The sequence below is a fragment of the Symphalangus syndactylus genome, chromosome 8, assembly GCF_028878055.3.
Source record: "Symphalangus syndactylus isolate Jambi chromosome 8, NHGRI_mSymSyn1-v2.1_pri, whole genome shotgun sequence".
NCBI lineage: Eukaryota > Metazoa > Chordata > Mammalia > Primates > Hylobatidae > Symphalangus > Symphalangus syndactylus.
In genome coordinates, this window is record NC_072430.2 from 62570267 (window position 1) to 62588270 (window position 18004).

Below are 18004 nucleotides of genomic sequence, written 5' to 3' on the forward strand. Positions count from 1 at the left end.
CCAAAAAGAGATGGGAGAAATGTTAGGAAGTTGAAATGAGTGCCTTTCATTCTCTGAGAATGTGCAGTGACTTTGGGCTTTGTGTTGTGTCTCCATATTGGGAGTCCGCCAGGCCTGCAGGGTTAAATGAGGGTACCGAATAAGCACTGGGGAACTGGTGATCTGTGGGGAGGTATGCGTCCAGATCAGCCATGCCCAAATGGTACAATCTCCTCTTCCTGCAAAGGAAATACTCTTAGCCTATTCAGACCATCGATTCTTTTAAATCATTGCTGAAAGGAAACTGAGGCCAATGTGAAACATGCAAATAGCATTTTAAACAAGGGAAACAAAGACACTGGTCAGATCCACTTACCTGAGCACAGTGTGGTAAGAAACATGCTTAGTTTCAGAGGTTCTGTTGACTGGCCTTTGGCATCCACATTGGGGAAAGATGTCTTAGAAGGAAGGGGAACCTTTGTCTTTTTATGGCATGCAGAAGGGAAATGAAATCTGAGACCTATGGAAATCTCATTCTCAATGATTGTCTCATGTTACAAGAAAAAAATATTTTGTATAATTTACTCCAATCTCGACAAAGACTGGCCTGAACATGACTTTTTAAAAATGTTGGGGCGGGTCTGAGGCATGACCTGGTGCTTCTACTCAGCAGTCCAGTTAGAAGCAGGCTGATTTGTAACTGGACTAGACAACAGACAATGGATCTGTCACTTCCCAAACAAGCCAAGCCCTGCTCGGGCAGAGGGAGGGAGAGAGCAAGAAAAGCAAAGGCAGAGATGTAGATTCTTTGTGGCATGGTCAAATGTTACTTCTCCTAGGAAATTCCACCGATTCCTCCCTGGCACCTGGAACTTTCGAGTGTGCCGAGATTATGCCTTTTCATACCACTTGATCTCACCCTCACGACCCTGCAGTTATCTGCTTGTCTTCCATCTCCTATTGGACCCTGAAGGCAAGAATCCACCCAGTTTTAGTCACCATGGAATGCTGGCCAGCACCCCACAGTTTCCAGCACAGGGCAAGCTACTGTGTGGGCATAGGTATGGGTCCAAACAAGGTTGTCCAGGCCTTGAACTTCAGGTCCTGCCTGGGGCACCCTCTCAGGGAATAGTCACCTCAAGCACATACCTGCGCCTCCAGCTGGCACTCGGTGAGGGCCATCATCTCCTCATAGGTCATCTGGGAGAAAAGCGCGGCATATTTGTGCAGGCGGAGGCTTTTTAGCCAGGCTGGAACATCTGTGGTGCAAGATGTGCAAGAGATGGGGAGAGAAATGAGAGGGAATGAGAAGAGATGACAAGAGATGTAGGAACAGAGAAAGGAAAAGGGGGTGATGGTCAAAGGAAAAAAAGAAAAAAAAACACCTTTATGTTACTATGTATTTAATTTTAGCTGAGATGCAGAAGTCTCAGGCTAGCCCTGACATTCCTACTGGTGGGCTCCTTTATTCTACTTAGACCAGGAGTACTAACTTAGGGTCCATGAGCTTCAGGGCATTCAGAAATCCCCTAAAATTATACCCCAATTTGTGAGTAGATGGGGAGTTTTCTGGGCAGAGGGCCATCCATAGCTTCTATAAGATTCCCAAAGGGGTTCATGACCAAAAAGATGGCGGGGAACAACTGCATTAGCTGGACCACTTCATCGAGTTGGAAAGAGCTGGCTTCGAATGTTAGAGCTACATGAGCAGACTATGACCTAAGATAATTTTTGTACATTCAATGCAGATTTTCACACACTGTTTCAGCCACTCCCACAGTGATAGGAAAATGGTGGAGTCACCCATTCCTAGCCTGATCTTTCCCCATGAAAAATGCCTCCCTATCTATACCTGAATGGGAAAAAGGGCATCCTGATTCCCAAAACTGTTTCTGTTGTGGAGGTGTGTCCGCTGACCATTTCTCCAAGCTACGGAATGTATCTGGATGCATCTTTGACTTTTTACTTGATTATCAACCAAAAATATATCAGGACTTGAAAGAACCAAAGATTGACTAGGCCATAGGATAATGGAAGTTCTAAAGTGCATCTGAAATAACCCCCAAGTCTGAGATTATAAAGTTAAGAAAAGTAAATGGTAACTGCATTGAAAATCCACAGGAGAACTATTACCTTGTTAAATAAAACCAAAACAAAGTATTTGCCCATATTCTTTTAGTCAGAGTTTGTGAGCTGATAGGATCTTTGGAAAGTTTCCAGAATCATCTTCCCTCATATCCCTAGATCATTCTAAAGATGGCGAAATGAAGTCATTAATCCTAGATCACAGAGCAAGTGTGTGGTGAAATGGCAACCAGAACCCAGATCTCCTGATTCCTAGCTCATTCCTACAAGGTACCAATTCTTATAAAATAAGGACCAAACAGCCTATCAGTGGTTGAAAAACAGTGGCTGTAAACTACTTCGAAATGCTAAAGCATTGGGTAAAAGTTATTCCTGTTTTTTATGAAGTATTATCTATTACCAATCATGTTGATTACAGGATTCTATCAATTGCTAAATGCTTTATTCTGAGGCACTGACCACACACATTCCAAAACAAGCGAGAACCTTCCAATTTTTCAATGTTTAGAGTAGATAAATGTTGAGATTGATGAAAGAGGCCTGGACTATTCTGAAATCAGGCCCTGCTTCCTGAGTGAACCAACTCTAGGTTTAGGGAATGTGGGTATGGGATAATCTCCTGAACTCAAAAGACTTAGGTGGGGATGATGGGCCTGGTAAGATTACTTGCTGATTTGCAGTAATGCAAAGGCCAGTGAAGGGGAATTTCTGGAGAATTGAAATTGGACAGTCAATGGCATCTTAAGAACAGACTCAGTTATCTCAGGCTAGAAATCATTCCATTCTGTGCTTGAAAGCCCTTCACTCTACTATGACAAGCAAGAGTCCCTCTGTGACCATTATTAACCACAAACAGACAAGGCTTCCCCAACACATCATACTAACCCCTTACATCATCCTCACTCAAATTGCAGTTGGATCAAGAGTCCACGACATGGCAGCTCAGGAGTCTGGAACCTTCCATCCTGCAACATCCTGGAGCTATTTTACCAGACTTCATTTTCCAACCACGCTTTTATTTCTGCGGAAATAATGCTAATGCTTCTGCAGAGTGAGCGGCACTGATTTTAACTACAGCTTTGGCTTTCAGGCCAACGGCATGTTACCACTCTGTCACCAGGTTTCACGTTTGCTATTTACATCTTGAAAGTCCCAAGTCACTGCTCAGAAAACTCGATGATCATGATTCAGAGAAGCCTGGGTAACCCAGTGCTGCTCTTGGACACCATTCATCACAAAAGAGAAGGTAGCAGTCTCTTGGACCAAATTTTCACTGGATGCCCTACAGCTGAACCATGCAAAATCCACTGATGATGAACAGAATCCTGAGCTATTGAATCATGTTATAAACATGGTGCTTTATAAGCCAAGGTGATAACGTGGTGTTTTAAGAGTCAGAAAGTGTGGGGTGGAGTGCAAATCCCAGCTCAATCAGTGCTAGATCCTTTTCTATAAAACTATTTTGACAAGTTAGAATTGCCCTGGTTAGAGAAGTGGAAGAGCCGGCCTCACTCATTTAGTCAAAACACTGGGAGTAGTTTTCCTAAAAAAGGCTCCTATCCAACTTCAAAACATGATGAGTTAGGCCTTCCTGAAGAGTTACTTCTAGATGCATTCCTGGGCAATGTAAGCTCCTTTTGGCCCTGTGTTTCTTGAGCCAGGTACACACGGACACTGTTTTTAGAGCAAGCATTGTCCTATCTCAGTGCCATGTGCTCAAAGAGCACTCCCTCCTGTAAGGAGAACGGAAAAACAAAGAAGAGGAAATCCCAGTTCTTAAGAACATAGCCTACTAACCTTTCACCCTCTGGATTGTGGTGAGGTACCTTCCCTTGCCAAGGATTAGAAAAAAACTATTAAAAGAGAAACAAACCAGAGAAGCAAGAGCCTTGACCATTTCATTCCCCCAAAGTCAGGAATTCTAATGACTTGGATGCTGGATTCTGTAAGCTGCTGGCCAGGGATAGACTCAAACTAAAAGCTCAGGTCCTTTCCCGTGGTCCAAATGCCACATTGTTGGATGCAATGCTAAGAAGCACCTACTGTAACTTCCCATCTACCTTTTACATTCTGTGAAGCTGTTGGCTGTGGCTATGGTTGGAAAATGCAGGCAAACAGGGAGAAGCAGAACTGTTTCCTGCAGAAGCTGATATGTGATTGAAGGCATGCATGCCTCTGGTTGGCACAGACCTATTTGGCTTCCTTGGATGCTGCTGATGGACATGCCACTGGGGGTCTCAAACTAGAAAGTCACTCTCTTATGCAGTGTGAGAAAGATAAAGATGTTTTGCTATATGCTGGGCTGACTTCTTTGCCAAGTGTGGGAATCCTGATATTTGCTCATTCAACATTTATTGCATGCCTATTATGGGGGCCAAGCTCTGTGAAGACATGACCCTTCCATTAAGGAACTTTTAATCTAGAGAGAATGGCTGACTTATACAAAAATTGTAACAGCAATAGGACAAGAGCTGAGTATACATAGGGTTCTAGGGGAACATAGAACCATGAGCCTTTTGGTTTGCCATGGGGAGTGAGGGGCAGCTTCAAAGTACAATAACTTGGTGTCTCCACTAGGATGGCCACAGTGAGGAAGCCATTTCAGGAAGCAGGAAGGAAAAACAGAGTCAAGAGGGCATTCAGGGTAGAGCAGACACATGGGTGGATGGGGGGAATGGCTAGAGACAAGGTGGGTCAAATAGGCAGGGGATCAAATGCCTGAGATATGCAATGCTGAACAAAGAGAGTAGACTTCATCTTGTGGGTGGCGAGAAACTGCTGAAACCTGAGTAGCAGAACACAATCAGATGAGTGTGCTAGAAAGGCAATGGCTATCAATGTAAAGGCTGGCCTGGCAGATGGTGACAGTGGAGGCCAGGACATGAACTTAGGAAGATCCTGATGATGGCTTGGGATGCATGACAGAGGAGAAAGAAAGGACGGAAATTGACAGTACTTGCATATCAGGGAAGAGCAGGGAGTGACAGAGACAAAGTAGCTGGAAATGACTCCTTTGATTCAGGTTTGGTGAGACAGAGAAAACAGGGGAGCAGCAGGTTTGGGGTGAGAAGAGAGACAGGGTAAACTCCATTTGAGATCAGCTGGCTGTCAATGCCTTTGGGTCATACAAGGGGAGAAGTCAAGGTCTTGGAAGAAAAGTCTGAGCTGGAGAACAAGGTTCCTTGTCAGTAGTTCATGGTGGTTGTTTTAGCCACAGAAGTGGGTGAATCTCTCTGGCAAAGAGCATGGGGTGAGAGCCATGCTGGAGCTCTGGGAGTAGCAGACTTTCAGGGAGAAGTGCATGGAGAGAATGCCAACAGGTAGGAGGTTTCTGGGACAAAGCACCACCATGCATGTGCACATCACTGAGTCTCATCCCATAGTCTTCATCCTTCAGAAAGCTTCTTCTAGACCTTGCTGCAAGTCCACACTGATTTATCTTCTCATGGTCATTCTTGATAATAGTGCTACACTCATCTTGTATATGTTCTATATTTGCCTGCTGGTCTTTACCAGTGGGATCCAGTTTTAAATCATGCTGATTTCTATTTCCTTTTCAGAATTTAGAAAAATCAGCCACAGGGAGGCTGTGTGGTGTGTACAACAGTTCACACAGAAGTGGGGCTCCAGTTAGAACTGGGAGTGCTTGTCTCTAATGCATGCTGCAGAAATGGCCGCAAATTTGAGTCAGATCAACAGACCATGCAGCACCCAACCCACAAACAAGGAAACCCCAGAAGAGAGAAAGATGGGATCAATATTGTTGAAGAGCCCAATATCGAATGCAGCATGAAGGGCAGGGAGAAAGGCATCTCTGGCAGACAGAAACATGAACAGCCTTGTTCCCACGCAAGGGCTCACATAGGGGTGGTCCAGGTAACTGCAGATGGAAGATCAACTCCCATTCACCACAGCAAGCCAGGCTGCTCTCAAAAGCTCTCTCCCTCCAAGATATGACCACACCCTTGGTCTCTGAGGGGGAGAAGAGGAAAGCCAACTGTGGGGTAAGAAGGTACCCACTCTTCACTACCGAAGAGGGAAGGAAAATGTTCCTTTCAAAAATGAACAGAAGTTTAGCAGCACCGTCAAGGTTACAGAAGCTTGTCTTTATTTCTGGCCAGAGCAGAACAAACAGCCCAACTCTGTTCCAGCCTCTGTGCAAAAGAGAGCAGGATTGGTCTTGAGCCTCGTTGGAGCTGGATCCTCCTCAGTGTGCTCCTTGATGCTGGGAAGTGTCCATGGAGGCCTCTGGGGAGGCGCCAGGCTTGTGGGAAGCATATATGGGTCCTGGAACGTGAGAGGTGGCCTATTTTGGAGTAAAATACCCACTTTGACATGTTAGATACAAAGAGGGCCTAACCTTCTCCCCGCAGTTTCCGTTAGAGATGACAGGTGAAAGTGCTGTTTTAAAGCAGCCTGCTTTGTGTCATTAAACAGTGGCTGTGTCCATATCAAAGGCTGCCTCTGTGTGCCTGCACAGTCCTTAAAGCTTCAGAGGAAAATACATGATTGGTAAGGAGTGGAGGTTAAAAGTCTCATGACTTTTCGAATTTGGGAGAATCCTGAGGATTTGCTTTTCAAAGACCTCAGGGCTCTCAGCCTATCTGAGAAGAGTTAGCACAACTCCTGGCCCAGGAGCACTCTTCCCTGTGGGTCATGTCTGGGCATTTGGAAATTAAAAACAAAAATAAAGCACATTTATTCAATACTGGCCTTCCTTTAAGTGAATTCAAGCAGGCAGCTAGAAAGTCAACATCAAGAAAATAATGACCAGTTTCAATGACAGCCATGCTGAAACATGTCCCAGCCACTCATGGAGCTGTGCCACTCCCACTCCATCACTCAGACCTCTGTGACCCTCGGAACTGCTGTATTTGCAACCTTTCTTACAAAGGTTTCTGACAGGTTCCTTTTTCTTAAAGGGGATCTCACCTCTCCATAATTTTTCCATTCTCATTCTGGAGAAGCGGAGGTTCAAAGGTCTGCATTTCAAAAACAACTGAAAACCCCAAACCAGCTATTTCAGAGTAGACAATATATTTCCTTTACTACAGAGAGAAAAAGTTTATCTAAGTTTCATCTAACGAAAGTCTCCTTAGAAAAGGCAAACAACATATTTTCATAGTCAATGGCCCCTCCACTCTTAATTGCTATATTTCCATCAAGGTTCCTGGAGCCAATTGTTTCTTTTTCTACTTTTAACATGTCTATATACAAATAATACAACCGTTTCAATGACTTCTATATTTGTGTGCTAACATAATGCCAGACATTATAAGCATACCCAGTTGGTGTTGATTCGTAACAGTGAGGCTGAAGCTCATAGCAAGAGAAACAGAGTGCCAATCTCTACCCCTCTTCACACAGGCAAGTACAACAAGAAAGTCATAGAGCTCCTTGCTTCCTAGGAGCCCAAATCTATGGCTTTTTCTACCCAGCTATCTGGAATGAAGTCCCTCAGATGAACTTGGCTTCAGGTAAGTGTAATATCACGCTGAAAATGCAGGCGACGAGAGGAAGTCGGGGCTGTTAGTGAAGCTGGGCCAGCCAAGAGCATGGTGCACTGTGGGGCCCATTGAGGGGGCTGCACACCTCCACTGGATTGTTCTACAGTTCCCACACTCACCAGGCCCCATGCTGCACCCCCCACCCCCATTCTATTTCTCCTCCTTTATGCCCTTTGCCTTAGATGACACTGTGGCTTATCCAGATGTCCCAGGCAGACACCTGGGCATCATCCTGAATTTCTCCTGCTCCATCCCTGTCTATTCAATTGGTTATCAAGCCCTCTCAGCTCTATCTCGTGAAGAACCCTGAATACTCCTTTGTCTCTGTTCTCACTGCTGCTTGCGTTGGTCCCACTTCCTTTTCCCCCTCAATTACTGAAACGTCCTCCACCTCTCTGCTGGCCTTCGAATCTGGAATCCTCTGTCCCTTCTGCACTTTGATGTATATTCCACTCTGCTTTGAAGGTCATATTTCTAACATGTAGACCTAAGCAGGTCATTCTGCTGCAGAAGTTCCTTCAATAGCTTTGGGATAAAAGAGAATGTCCTTTGCAAGGCCCAGGGTCTGGTTTTTACCTCTCCAGACCCCTTTTTCCCATGTGCCCGTAACACTCAAGCCATGGGATCCACTTGGTCAAGCACCCTTGTCACTGTGATTTCGTGAATGCTGTTCCCTCTGCATAGAATGCCCTTCCTTCACTTACTATTTGGCTGATCTGTAGTCAAGCTCTGAGACTCAGCTCTAGGCCTCTCCTCCTCTAGGAACTTTCCTTGACTTACCTCCACTTTGAATGACGGTCATTCATGGTGCCTGCCCTGACCCAGGGCAAGTCTTTAAGATAGCATATTTTCACAGCAGGGCACTTGCATTAAGTGCCTGTTTTTTGCTCATCTGATAGTGATTCACTTCAGGCAGGAACAGTAGCTCTTACCCCTGTCTGCCCAGAAACTAGTTAGTCCAAAGTTTCTCTCAGTGGGTGCTCAAAAAAGTCAATTGACTTGAATGAGGACAAAAGTAACCTGTGAATCAGTCATTTCCCCGTCTCTTTCCTCCCATATAATGCAGCCACATCATTCATCACAGCTGTGGCATTTTGTTAAGTCTTAGGATGCTGGGTTTCTGTACCATCTTTGAGAACATGGTGCTAATGTAAGTGGGAAATGGTGTCTTCTGCCAACTGACTTCTATACTTTCTCTTCAGGAAATTAAGAGAATGTCTTTTCTCTTTCTCTTTTTCTCAGCCACCTGAAAGCCTTGTATGAGACAAGAGGCCACAGAGCACACTCCACTCATGAGTTGCTCAGGGAAAGAATGGTATTACTGTTGAGTACCAATTCACAATTGAGAATCTTTCCCCTGAGATGGGTCACAGTGAAGTTTTTTAAATGAACAAAGACAACTGGATGTAGAAACCAAACCAGCCTCCTTAGTCCAAACACGTATAACCAGTAGACTCCACAGGGAAGGGTAAAGGGAAGAAAGTTCATATTTCAGTTGTTTCCCACTTCTCTTGGGTAAGTTTCAAGCTAAATGGTGGATCTCATTTTTTCTTTAGCTTGAGATATTAGCGTGAGATCTTTACCTCAAGAGACATTTAATCTGTACTTCGAAGTCTACTTAAACCATAAGGATGGACACTTGCTAAAGAAGGAAAACCAAGGCACTGCGGGCAGATGTCGTTAATCCTTTGAGAGTAGGAGCTGGTCTGCTTGGGAGAGAACTTAGTGACAGTCCCTGGCAGGGAGTGCTAACACCAAGACAAGAAGGGGGCTTGATCTATGCATGGGAAAAATGCAAAACGCAAGAATGCTGGACCATGAGATTTATTCCATACCCTTGACCCAAGAGGTACACTCCTAAGGGAGGATGTGTAACCAGACCTGGCCAGTCTAGCTAGATGAAAGGAAGGAGTGGATGATTACCACAGTATTACAGAGAGATATTCACAGCTGTTGGCCATAAAGAGGAATTCACACTAAATGAAGTTCAACTATAGTAACTTTTTATTCTTTTCCCAAGGTGCAAGATGAGAGCAAGACATATTCCATACGGATTTGAGAACTCTTCCAAATTCTACTAAGCTTTCTTATTGTTCTTCTAAACTGGATGTTTAACGATTAGAATAATAGCATTAGATGATGGCACCCCAAAGTGGACCAGCAAGTACTTTAAAACAGCTGACACTCCTGCCAAAGGGCCTGCGTCATAGAAAAGAAAGATTGTAGAGCCAAGAGGAAGAGTCAGCTCTTTTTCAAAGCACCTCACTTGGTTTTATATCTCATTTCTTTATTTTTTATTTTTTTATTTGAGATGGAGTCTCACTCACTCTGTTGCCCAGGCTGGAGTTCAGTGGTGTGATCTTGGCTCACTGCAACCTCTATCTCCCAGGTTCAAGTGATTTTCCAACTTCAGCCTCCAGAGTAGCTGAGATTACAGGTGCGCGCCACCACACCTGACTAATTTTTGTATTTTTAGTAGAGATGGGATTCTGCCATGTTGGCCAGGCTGGTCTTGAATTTCTGACCTCAAGTGATCTGCCTGCCTCAGCCTTCCAAAGTGTTGGGATTACAGGCGTGAGCCACCGCACCCAGCCATATCTCATTTCTTTAAAAGTGTGAATTATTTTGAAAATTTAAACCAGCACCTGCTCTTAGACACGGAGATCAAATGACAAACCCTTGGGTTATGAGCAGGGCTGCTCCTTGGGTGCACTCATAGGAAGTCATTTTGAATAATATCTGGTGGCGGAAGAGACCTCAGCAGTGGCATCTTGCAGCAAGGCTGGGGAGGGACATTTGTATTGAACAAATACTGGCCCGTAACACTTCGGAATGCTAGTGTTTTTGGGTGTGGACATTTTTTCTGTCTGACCTGTCAGCTAAACTGCAAATATACTTTTCCCACAAATAGAATCCTTCATCATCTACAATGTTTCTTCCTTCAAACTTTTTTTTTTTTTTTTTTTTTTTTGCTATTTAACTTGCTATTGACTTCATACTTGGAATCCCAATCCAGGGAAGTTCTTGGAAGAAGGGAAGTTCAATAGGTCCGAGAAGGTGGAAATACAGCAGGCCATCAAATAGCCTGTTTTCTGGCTGCACTCCTTGGGCCTATAAAGAAAATCCTCGATATGAGATCTTATCTGTGTCATTTTTTCTGACTGAATAGGCTCTGAGGAGACAGTTCTCACCAATTCTAACGAAAGGAATCGAATAGGCTTAGATATGGTATATTCCTTAACCTTTGCAATATTTTGGCTTTTGTCCTAAAATGGGGATAGGGCATTTATTCAACTTTTCTCTCATTTCTCTTTAAAAACCTGTTATCTTTATTTCTCACCTCAAAATGGCAGCACTCAATGAGCATACCTTGACCTACTTTGGGAGAATGTCGAAAGTGTGCATAAGGGCCTCAAAAAAAAAAAAAAAAAAAAAGGAGAGAAAGAAAACAAAGTAAAAGGAAGAATAAATGTCCAAAAACCAGACAGTGGAATCAGCATTCTTCTTTGGGCAAGATCTTTCTCCTGGTGAATGGCCCTTCTATAGGATCCTCCTTGCCCTTCAAACACAAAGGCCAATGCTTCCTCCCCACAGTTACCAACTAGAACCACAACATAGGCTTTCTTGGAAACCTGTCCAGACACTGAACTTCACCTGGAAAGAAGCTAGTTAAAAGCAATGGCTGTCTCAGCCTGCCTTGGTCTTTCAGCTATTTTGATGCCGATTGACAGATGCCAAGCCAGTCTACCTAGAGCAGGGTTGAGCCTCACCTGTTACTCATCACCTGGGGCTCAGCTGCTTGAACACATAACCATGTAGCATAAACTCAGAAGTGGGTTTTGCTAGTGCTCCAAAATTGTGATACAGTCCCCTGAAAACTCTGAAGTAGAAAGAGGACACACATCCCCTTCATACCTAAGTGACACATGGCTTTTGCTGCCTGTTATATACCTTTAAAGACCCATTTGTATCAGCATTAAGACACATCCCCTCACTCTGGGCACTCAGCACTGGAACCATCAATGAAATGCGGGTGGGATGGAGAGGGCACAGGCCTAAGCAGGAGGAAGATTCACGGAATGTGCCAGGGGAGCAGCTTCTTGTCAGCCTCATTCCCAGAGTTGACAAGCTCCATTTTTTCAGTCTCGTGCTCCCTTATAACCAGTGGTTGGGCAATCATGGGCATGCTTTCTGTGCCAGGCTTCCGTGAAGGGAGGGGAATCAGTACAGAGCTTCCTATGTCAACACTGATGATTTACAACGGGAAGATCGGAAACAGCAAACCTCAGGACTATTAATGCCAGCAAACAGGGTGTTCTCAGAGCCTCCTCTCAGCATGCTAGTCCCCAAAGCATGAGTGGCTACTGTTTCACCACCTAAAATTGTTATTAGTGTGTCTCTGATGCACATCTTTGCCTAAGGGCTTCCCAGCCCTTGCACAAGCGGAGTCTAAAAATATAGCATGCACGTATCCTCTTTGTATCTATCATAAGTAATTTGGAAATCTATCTCCTGATGAGTATCTTTGGAAGAGGGTAGATTCACAAGGCAATGGAGGAATTTATTTATGCTGCACAAAAGGCCTTTGTCACCTGTATGCAAATCTGTTATCAGGATTAAAACACTGTTAGAGATTCTCAGTGGTATTTTCACGTCCCTTAAATAGATGCAGAGGAAAGGGTTTAAAGGTTTCTTTGGATATCAAAGAGAAGAGGAGAGAGAAAGGAAGCACTACTGCAATTCTGCATTAAGATATATTTACAAAGGAAAAAAAATAAATCCCGTGGTTTGTTTTTCTGAATTATTGACAGGTCCCTGGCCACAGCAATGAGGTAGAAGGTTGGAGCAGCTCAGTAGCTTTACACACAGAAGATCCTATCACCATTAGCTGTGACTCATTTAATGGTCTGCAAGTCACTGCAATGCAAAAAAAAAAAAAAAAAAAAAGAGAGAGAGAATGTGTTGACCTCTCTTACTCTGGTTCCTATTTCCCAGATTTTGGCAAGAAGCACTGGAAGGGGAATCTGAGCCCTTTCTGCCATGGTCAACCTGGAGTTCTGGAAGGGACAGATCAAATGCGTAAGCCTGGGGAAGGGGTGGGCTCCTTCTCTCTTGCTGACTACCTCTCTTTTTTTACCCTGTGGTCTCCAATAAAGGGAGGGGCTCTGTCCCCAGTGGTTTCTTGTTTAGTCACTCACCTTTCATCCCACTACCTTCTTCTTGGAATGTGTTACGAGCAGTGGTCTGATCTTCTAAGTGTTCACTCCCACCACTTCCTGAAGAGGCTACACTGCTTTGTGGAGACAGGGGGGCATGATCGGATGGGAGGCACTGGGGTCCTCTAGCTCGTAAGTCCTCATGAGACATCCATCCATGTCCTAGAGGCTGGTTTGGCACATTCATGGGTGGGGTAAGGGACACAGATCGTTTCAAAGGGCTGTGGTGTGCCTGGCCTGAGAGAACTGGAAAAAAAAAATAAAATGAAATAGGTTATTCCCCCCCCTTTATCCTGGGACACCGAAGAACCCACAATACCTCTTAACCCTGAGAGATACCACTAACTGTCTTACAACTCCATCCATGGTCACAGCAGGTTGAATACAGGCCTGGCATGGTCATTTTCTTCAGGTGGTTTAAAAGGATGCAGTCTGTCCCTCTCAGTGGGTTAGGTTTCTCCAAGGAGGCCAAACCTATAGTGCCCATACATTGGTCCTTAGCCTTTGTGGGTCTGGATCTGGTTTTGGTTCTAACTCTAGAAATCAGGATTCATAGGAGTGGGTCCATAAACCAGGCAAGGCTTGATAGCCATATCTGCCAAAAGCAAAAAGAACATGTACTGGACAAGTTTGTTGCTGTTGTTGTTTTTTAAACAGAAATTCTGACATTACCCACGTTGTTCAGGAGGACATCTTGAAGGGCAGCCAGGCTGGCCATTGTTTGGGATCTTTGCAGGGCTGAACCAGAAGAAGGTGGACTAATCTTTCCAACCAGGATTCAGGGAACTATGGCCTCTGAAGGGTGGTATGGCTCAGCAAGGGCCCCAGTACTAACATGACCTCAGGGTATAGGGCACTGCAGCTAGCTGTGGGTGAAAGGGCTGCTTCTAGGGCTGATTCTTTCCCTTAGCCTCACAGGTTAATGCCAAACTTTGTAATGCAAACACTTCCAGGTAACAAGGCTTTCATTCAGGAAGCTGGGAATGAATGGTTTTTACCAGCATGTTCAGCCCTTCTGCACAGTGGGCAACATCTGCGCAGCCCCCATCTTTAATTTCTTTTCCAGAAAACTAGGAAAAAGCAACATAACTCATATAACTAGCCAAATTAAATTGAAGTCATTCAAGGGAGGGATTTAACAAAAACCAACACTGAGGGAGCCGATGTTACCCTTGGTTGGTTTTTCTGGGTGTGTAAAGTGACAACTTTACAAAATAAGTCTATTCATACATTCTCTCAGCACCAGTTCCTGACAGGTCCAGTTTATTTTGACTGCTGCTATACTAACATAGAATTGAGTTACATGCATTTTTAAACATTTTTCAGGGAAGCCATTAAATTCCATCTCAGGCTCTATCCCCATCAATGAGGCATTTGCTCTCCCAAATTTAGATGAGCACTTCTTTGTGGGTGTTAATCTGTGTTTTTCAGTAAGCAGACCAGGCATCTCAATGGTGAGAGGTCCTGCTTTTGGTTAAACTGCATTTCTGGTAGGGCAGTCCCAACATAAAGGCCTGGGCAGATTACTGTGTTCCCTACTTCAAAAGATAAAGACCAGAGTCAAAAGGCTAGATGTTTCCAGAAAGTGTGTTTGGGGCAGTACTGGGCTGGGTAAGCTGCTGCCGGGCAGCTGGCAGTCACCAAGCCTGAGAGCCACTGAGCTCAGGTCTCTGTGGTCAGTGTTTCCATTTGGCCCTGTGTGGCCAGAAGGGCAGCCTTGTATGTGAAGCGGGGACAATCGGAAGGGCTAGAAACTTCTTTATGAATGAAAAGGAAGGACAAAAGAGAGCTGCCGAGTTTAGTATTTGTAACCTGAGAAATTTCCAATTTGGGTAGATTCTAACAAAGGCAAGGAAATACCTAAATTAAAAATATGCAAAGGGAACATTGTTTAAAAAATATCGACCCTAACAGGCTTAAATGGCTTGCATTGCTACTAAATAGACTAGGGAAGAAACTATTTAAAAAGGCTCCCTGGAAAATGCATTGCTACCTGGTTGGACCAGAATTAGCAAGAAGAAAAGTGGGGGGAAAGCAGAGAAAGAAAAAAAATAAAATGAAGCAGCAGCAAAAATGAAGAGAGAAGCCAATAGGAAGAAAAGCCAGACATCCAGAAAATCCATTTCATGCCTAAGTATTTATATAAAATTAGGCAGACTGTTTAGGGCTGCCCTGAGTGCTGGGACATTCCAGCTTAGACATCTTTGCTTTCTGGTACTTTTGCAACCATTTCAGAATATCTGGTGGATGCTTTGGTGCCTGCCAGGTGTACCCCAAGTGGAAGTGGGGGTTCCTCCCCATAGCCAGGATTAGAGTCAGTCTGAAACCACAGAAACAGGGCTTCCCAAAGAAGGATACACAGCTCAGAGACAGTGGAACCTTTAGTACCTGGGCTGGTTAGAGGCCATAACTGAATAGGTAACTAATCGCTAACCACGGGAGTTTACTGCTAGGATAGTCGTCATCTTCATATGGATGCTAAGAACAATACAAGATGTACACTGTAGTTGAATTCCATTATTTCATGGAGCCAATTTGCTTCTTTCCATCTAATATTTTTTTAATCCATGCTATCTCCTCCATTGAGGGGCATCCTTGGGGAAGCTGTCAGTTATCCAAGGACTTCACTGGCTATTGAGATTGGAGCTAAATGTTTACCTAACTTAATGCACTTACAGGGATTTGTACATAGAAACCCACACCCATTTCTTCACACTTTTCTGAGCTTAACTGAAGTCATAAGGGATATGATATGAACTTGGCCTCTGCCTCTAAGGAAACATCAATTATACCTGAGGTGCCAGGGTCTTTTCCTGATAACTTTCTATAAAGGGCTCATACCCTGTATATCATAACGAAAACTTCTTGGTTCCCACAGCTGCCGCCAAATTCAGGAATATCTCCATAGGAGCCAATGTGCTGTGGCAACCAAGCACAACGCCTCACACCAAGCTTCTGATTTGCAGACAGGGCCATGGGTTTAGAGCCAGGCTGAATGCCACACCTCAATCAAAAGTCGTGCTAGGTAAATGCCTCTGTTCTCCAAAGGAACCGAGGCCTGGAGGCAGTACAGGCTTGTCTTCTTGTGGAAAGGAGACTAAAACAGGTGACAGGTGCCTTGGCAGCAGTGCCACTTTGGGGTGAAGACCGATCTTCAGGTTTAGGCAATGGTGACCACAAAGCTGATTTTGGTGTTACCTCTTGCGCTGGAGCACTTTGTTTGGCATAAAGTGGCAGAGGAAATACTGTCATGGGCAGAAAGAGGCTACAAGAAAATAGGCCATGAGGTTGTGGAATTGATGAGGGGGCCAGTGGCAGAGTAGCAGTGGTTGTTTCATCCCAGCCCCTACCCTTTTTTAACTAAGAGATCTCATTTGAAGTGATGACAAATAGAGGGTGATATGGACATTTGGGCAGAAATTTTTTTTTCCTATGAGTAGGCGGGAAGAGTAGTAAATACAGACTTCTGAGAAGCTTAGCAGTGTGGTGCTAGCTGCCCCAGCATGTCTCTAGCCAGAGGCTTCTAGATGTTCTTGCTTGTGGACTGCTGTGCAGTAGACAATGGCTAACGATTCATTCAGACCTCAGCTACCCTGAAGACCTATTCAAATGCTGCCAAATTAAGTATACCTTTAAGAAAAAATCTCAACCTAGATTAGAAATTGGCAAGTCCAGCAGAACTGAGGGCCTCAATTTATACTGCATTTGCGACTTTCATAATAGTGCGGATAGAGGGACAGCATATTTCAGGACGGATTCATTATATTGAAAAGCATACTGAAAATTACTCAGGGGAACAAAATTGTGCCTTTTTCCTCTTAAAACATGGAAACCAACATTTAATAATTGTATATAGTATGGATCCAAAATTGCTTGTATTTTTGAAAACCTCTATAAAAAATTTTAGGTCTGTATATACACATATATATGCCAGTATGCATGCATGCATATATCATTAGGACACTAATTTTTGGAACTTTTTAAATTCAAATGAATCAAAAGTAAATAATAAGTATTAAGTAAGTCTACTTGAAATATGGAAACAGCAGTTAAAAGTAATCTTGCTACAGCAGTCGGGCAGTGTGATGGGAGTTCAGAGGTTCTTATAAACTTGGTCATACTATCAGGACCAGTCAACTTTTCTGACCTCATCTAACCTTATGATTTTTTCATCTCCTAGCATCTTTAATGAGACCTCTTTCAGCACCTTTTAAGGGGAAAATATGATACCTGGCTCTGCATTCTGTTCATTTAAGTATTTTCTTTAAACCCTGGGATTCAGATTTCTTTCCCATTTCCTTTGACCAACTTTGACTCCATCTCGATTTTATTTATTGAAATAAGAGTCAGGAAAAGATGTTTCAAAATATTTAGTACTCTTTAAGGAAATTTAACTATAACTACCTTTTTCTGCCTTCTAATATGAGAAATAAGGGGGTTTATGGATGGAAGAAAGTCTGGGATACTGGCCCAAATATCTCCTTGGTTCACTGTTAGGTTAAATACATACCTCACTGTCAAGGAGAAAAGTGATTCACATAAGGAAATAGTCCAGATAACTGAAGCTTGAGTCTTACACCAAAACTTTATCCCAACAAACTTTAACAAAGATTTGTCAAAGATACATTGCGTGTTTGTCTGCTCTCCTTAAATTTACACGCTGAATGCAGTTTATGCTTTAAAAATTATTTAAAGCATAATTTTTAATAATTTATAATAAATTAAATGATTTAACAATTATTTAAAGCATGCTTTAAAAATGTTATGAACATATATTCCTAATATTTTAGAACTGGAAACCTTCTGAAAGAATATAATTCAGTAATGCCTAATCTGGGAGCTGTGGGTCCCTGGGTAGTAGAAAGACCCCAAAATCCCTACATACACCAAGCCTTGTTAGTGGATGAAATACTATGTCATGGATGACTTTTCTACATCTAGAGAGGGTATTGGAATTAATACAACATAAATTAATATAATGTAAATTAAACCTATGCTGAGTACATAGACCTTTCGTCTTTTTAAAAAAAATCAGCAGATTTGAAATACAATTGTGGTTTTAATGGCGACCCTGATTTTTAAATATTAGCTATTAACTTACACCGTTCATATGTACTCTTGGTCTAGCACACTCATTTGACAGAGGTGATTTGTTGCTTTATGTCGTCTTTGTTGAGTGAGCCTTCAATGGGCAGTCTGGGTAGCCTCAGGAACTTG

At 43.4% G+C, this 18004-nt stretch overlaps 1 protein-coding gene across 4 annotated transcripts in view; it reads right to left on the reverse strand.

The window, feature by feature from the left end:
• The window catches only part of SAMD4A (sterile alpha motif domain containing 4A), a 263587-nt gene that overhangs the window by 83216 nt on the left and 162367 nt on the right, over positions 1 to 18004 (reverse strand). For 3 of the 4 annotated variants that reach the window (XM_063645576.1, XM_055289315.2, XM_055289314.2), the window contains exons 3-4: positions 12770 to 13033; positions 1129 to 1238 (exon numbers count right to left, since the gene is read on the reverse strand). In XM_063645576.1, the coding sequence (XP_063501646.1) occupies positions 1129 to 1238; positions 12770 to 13033 (374 nt within the window). The remainder of the gene's footprint in view (positions 1 to 1128; positions 1239 to 12769; positions 13034 to 18004) is intronic. The other variant, XM_055289316.2, reaches the window with a different exon arrangement.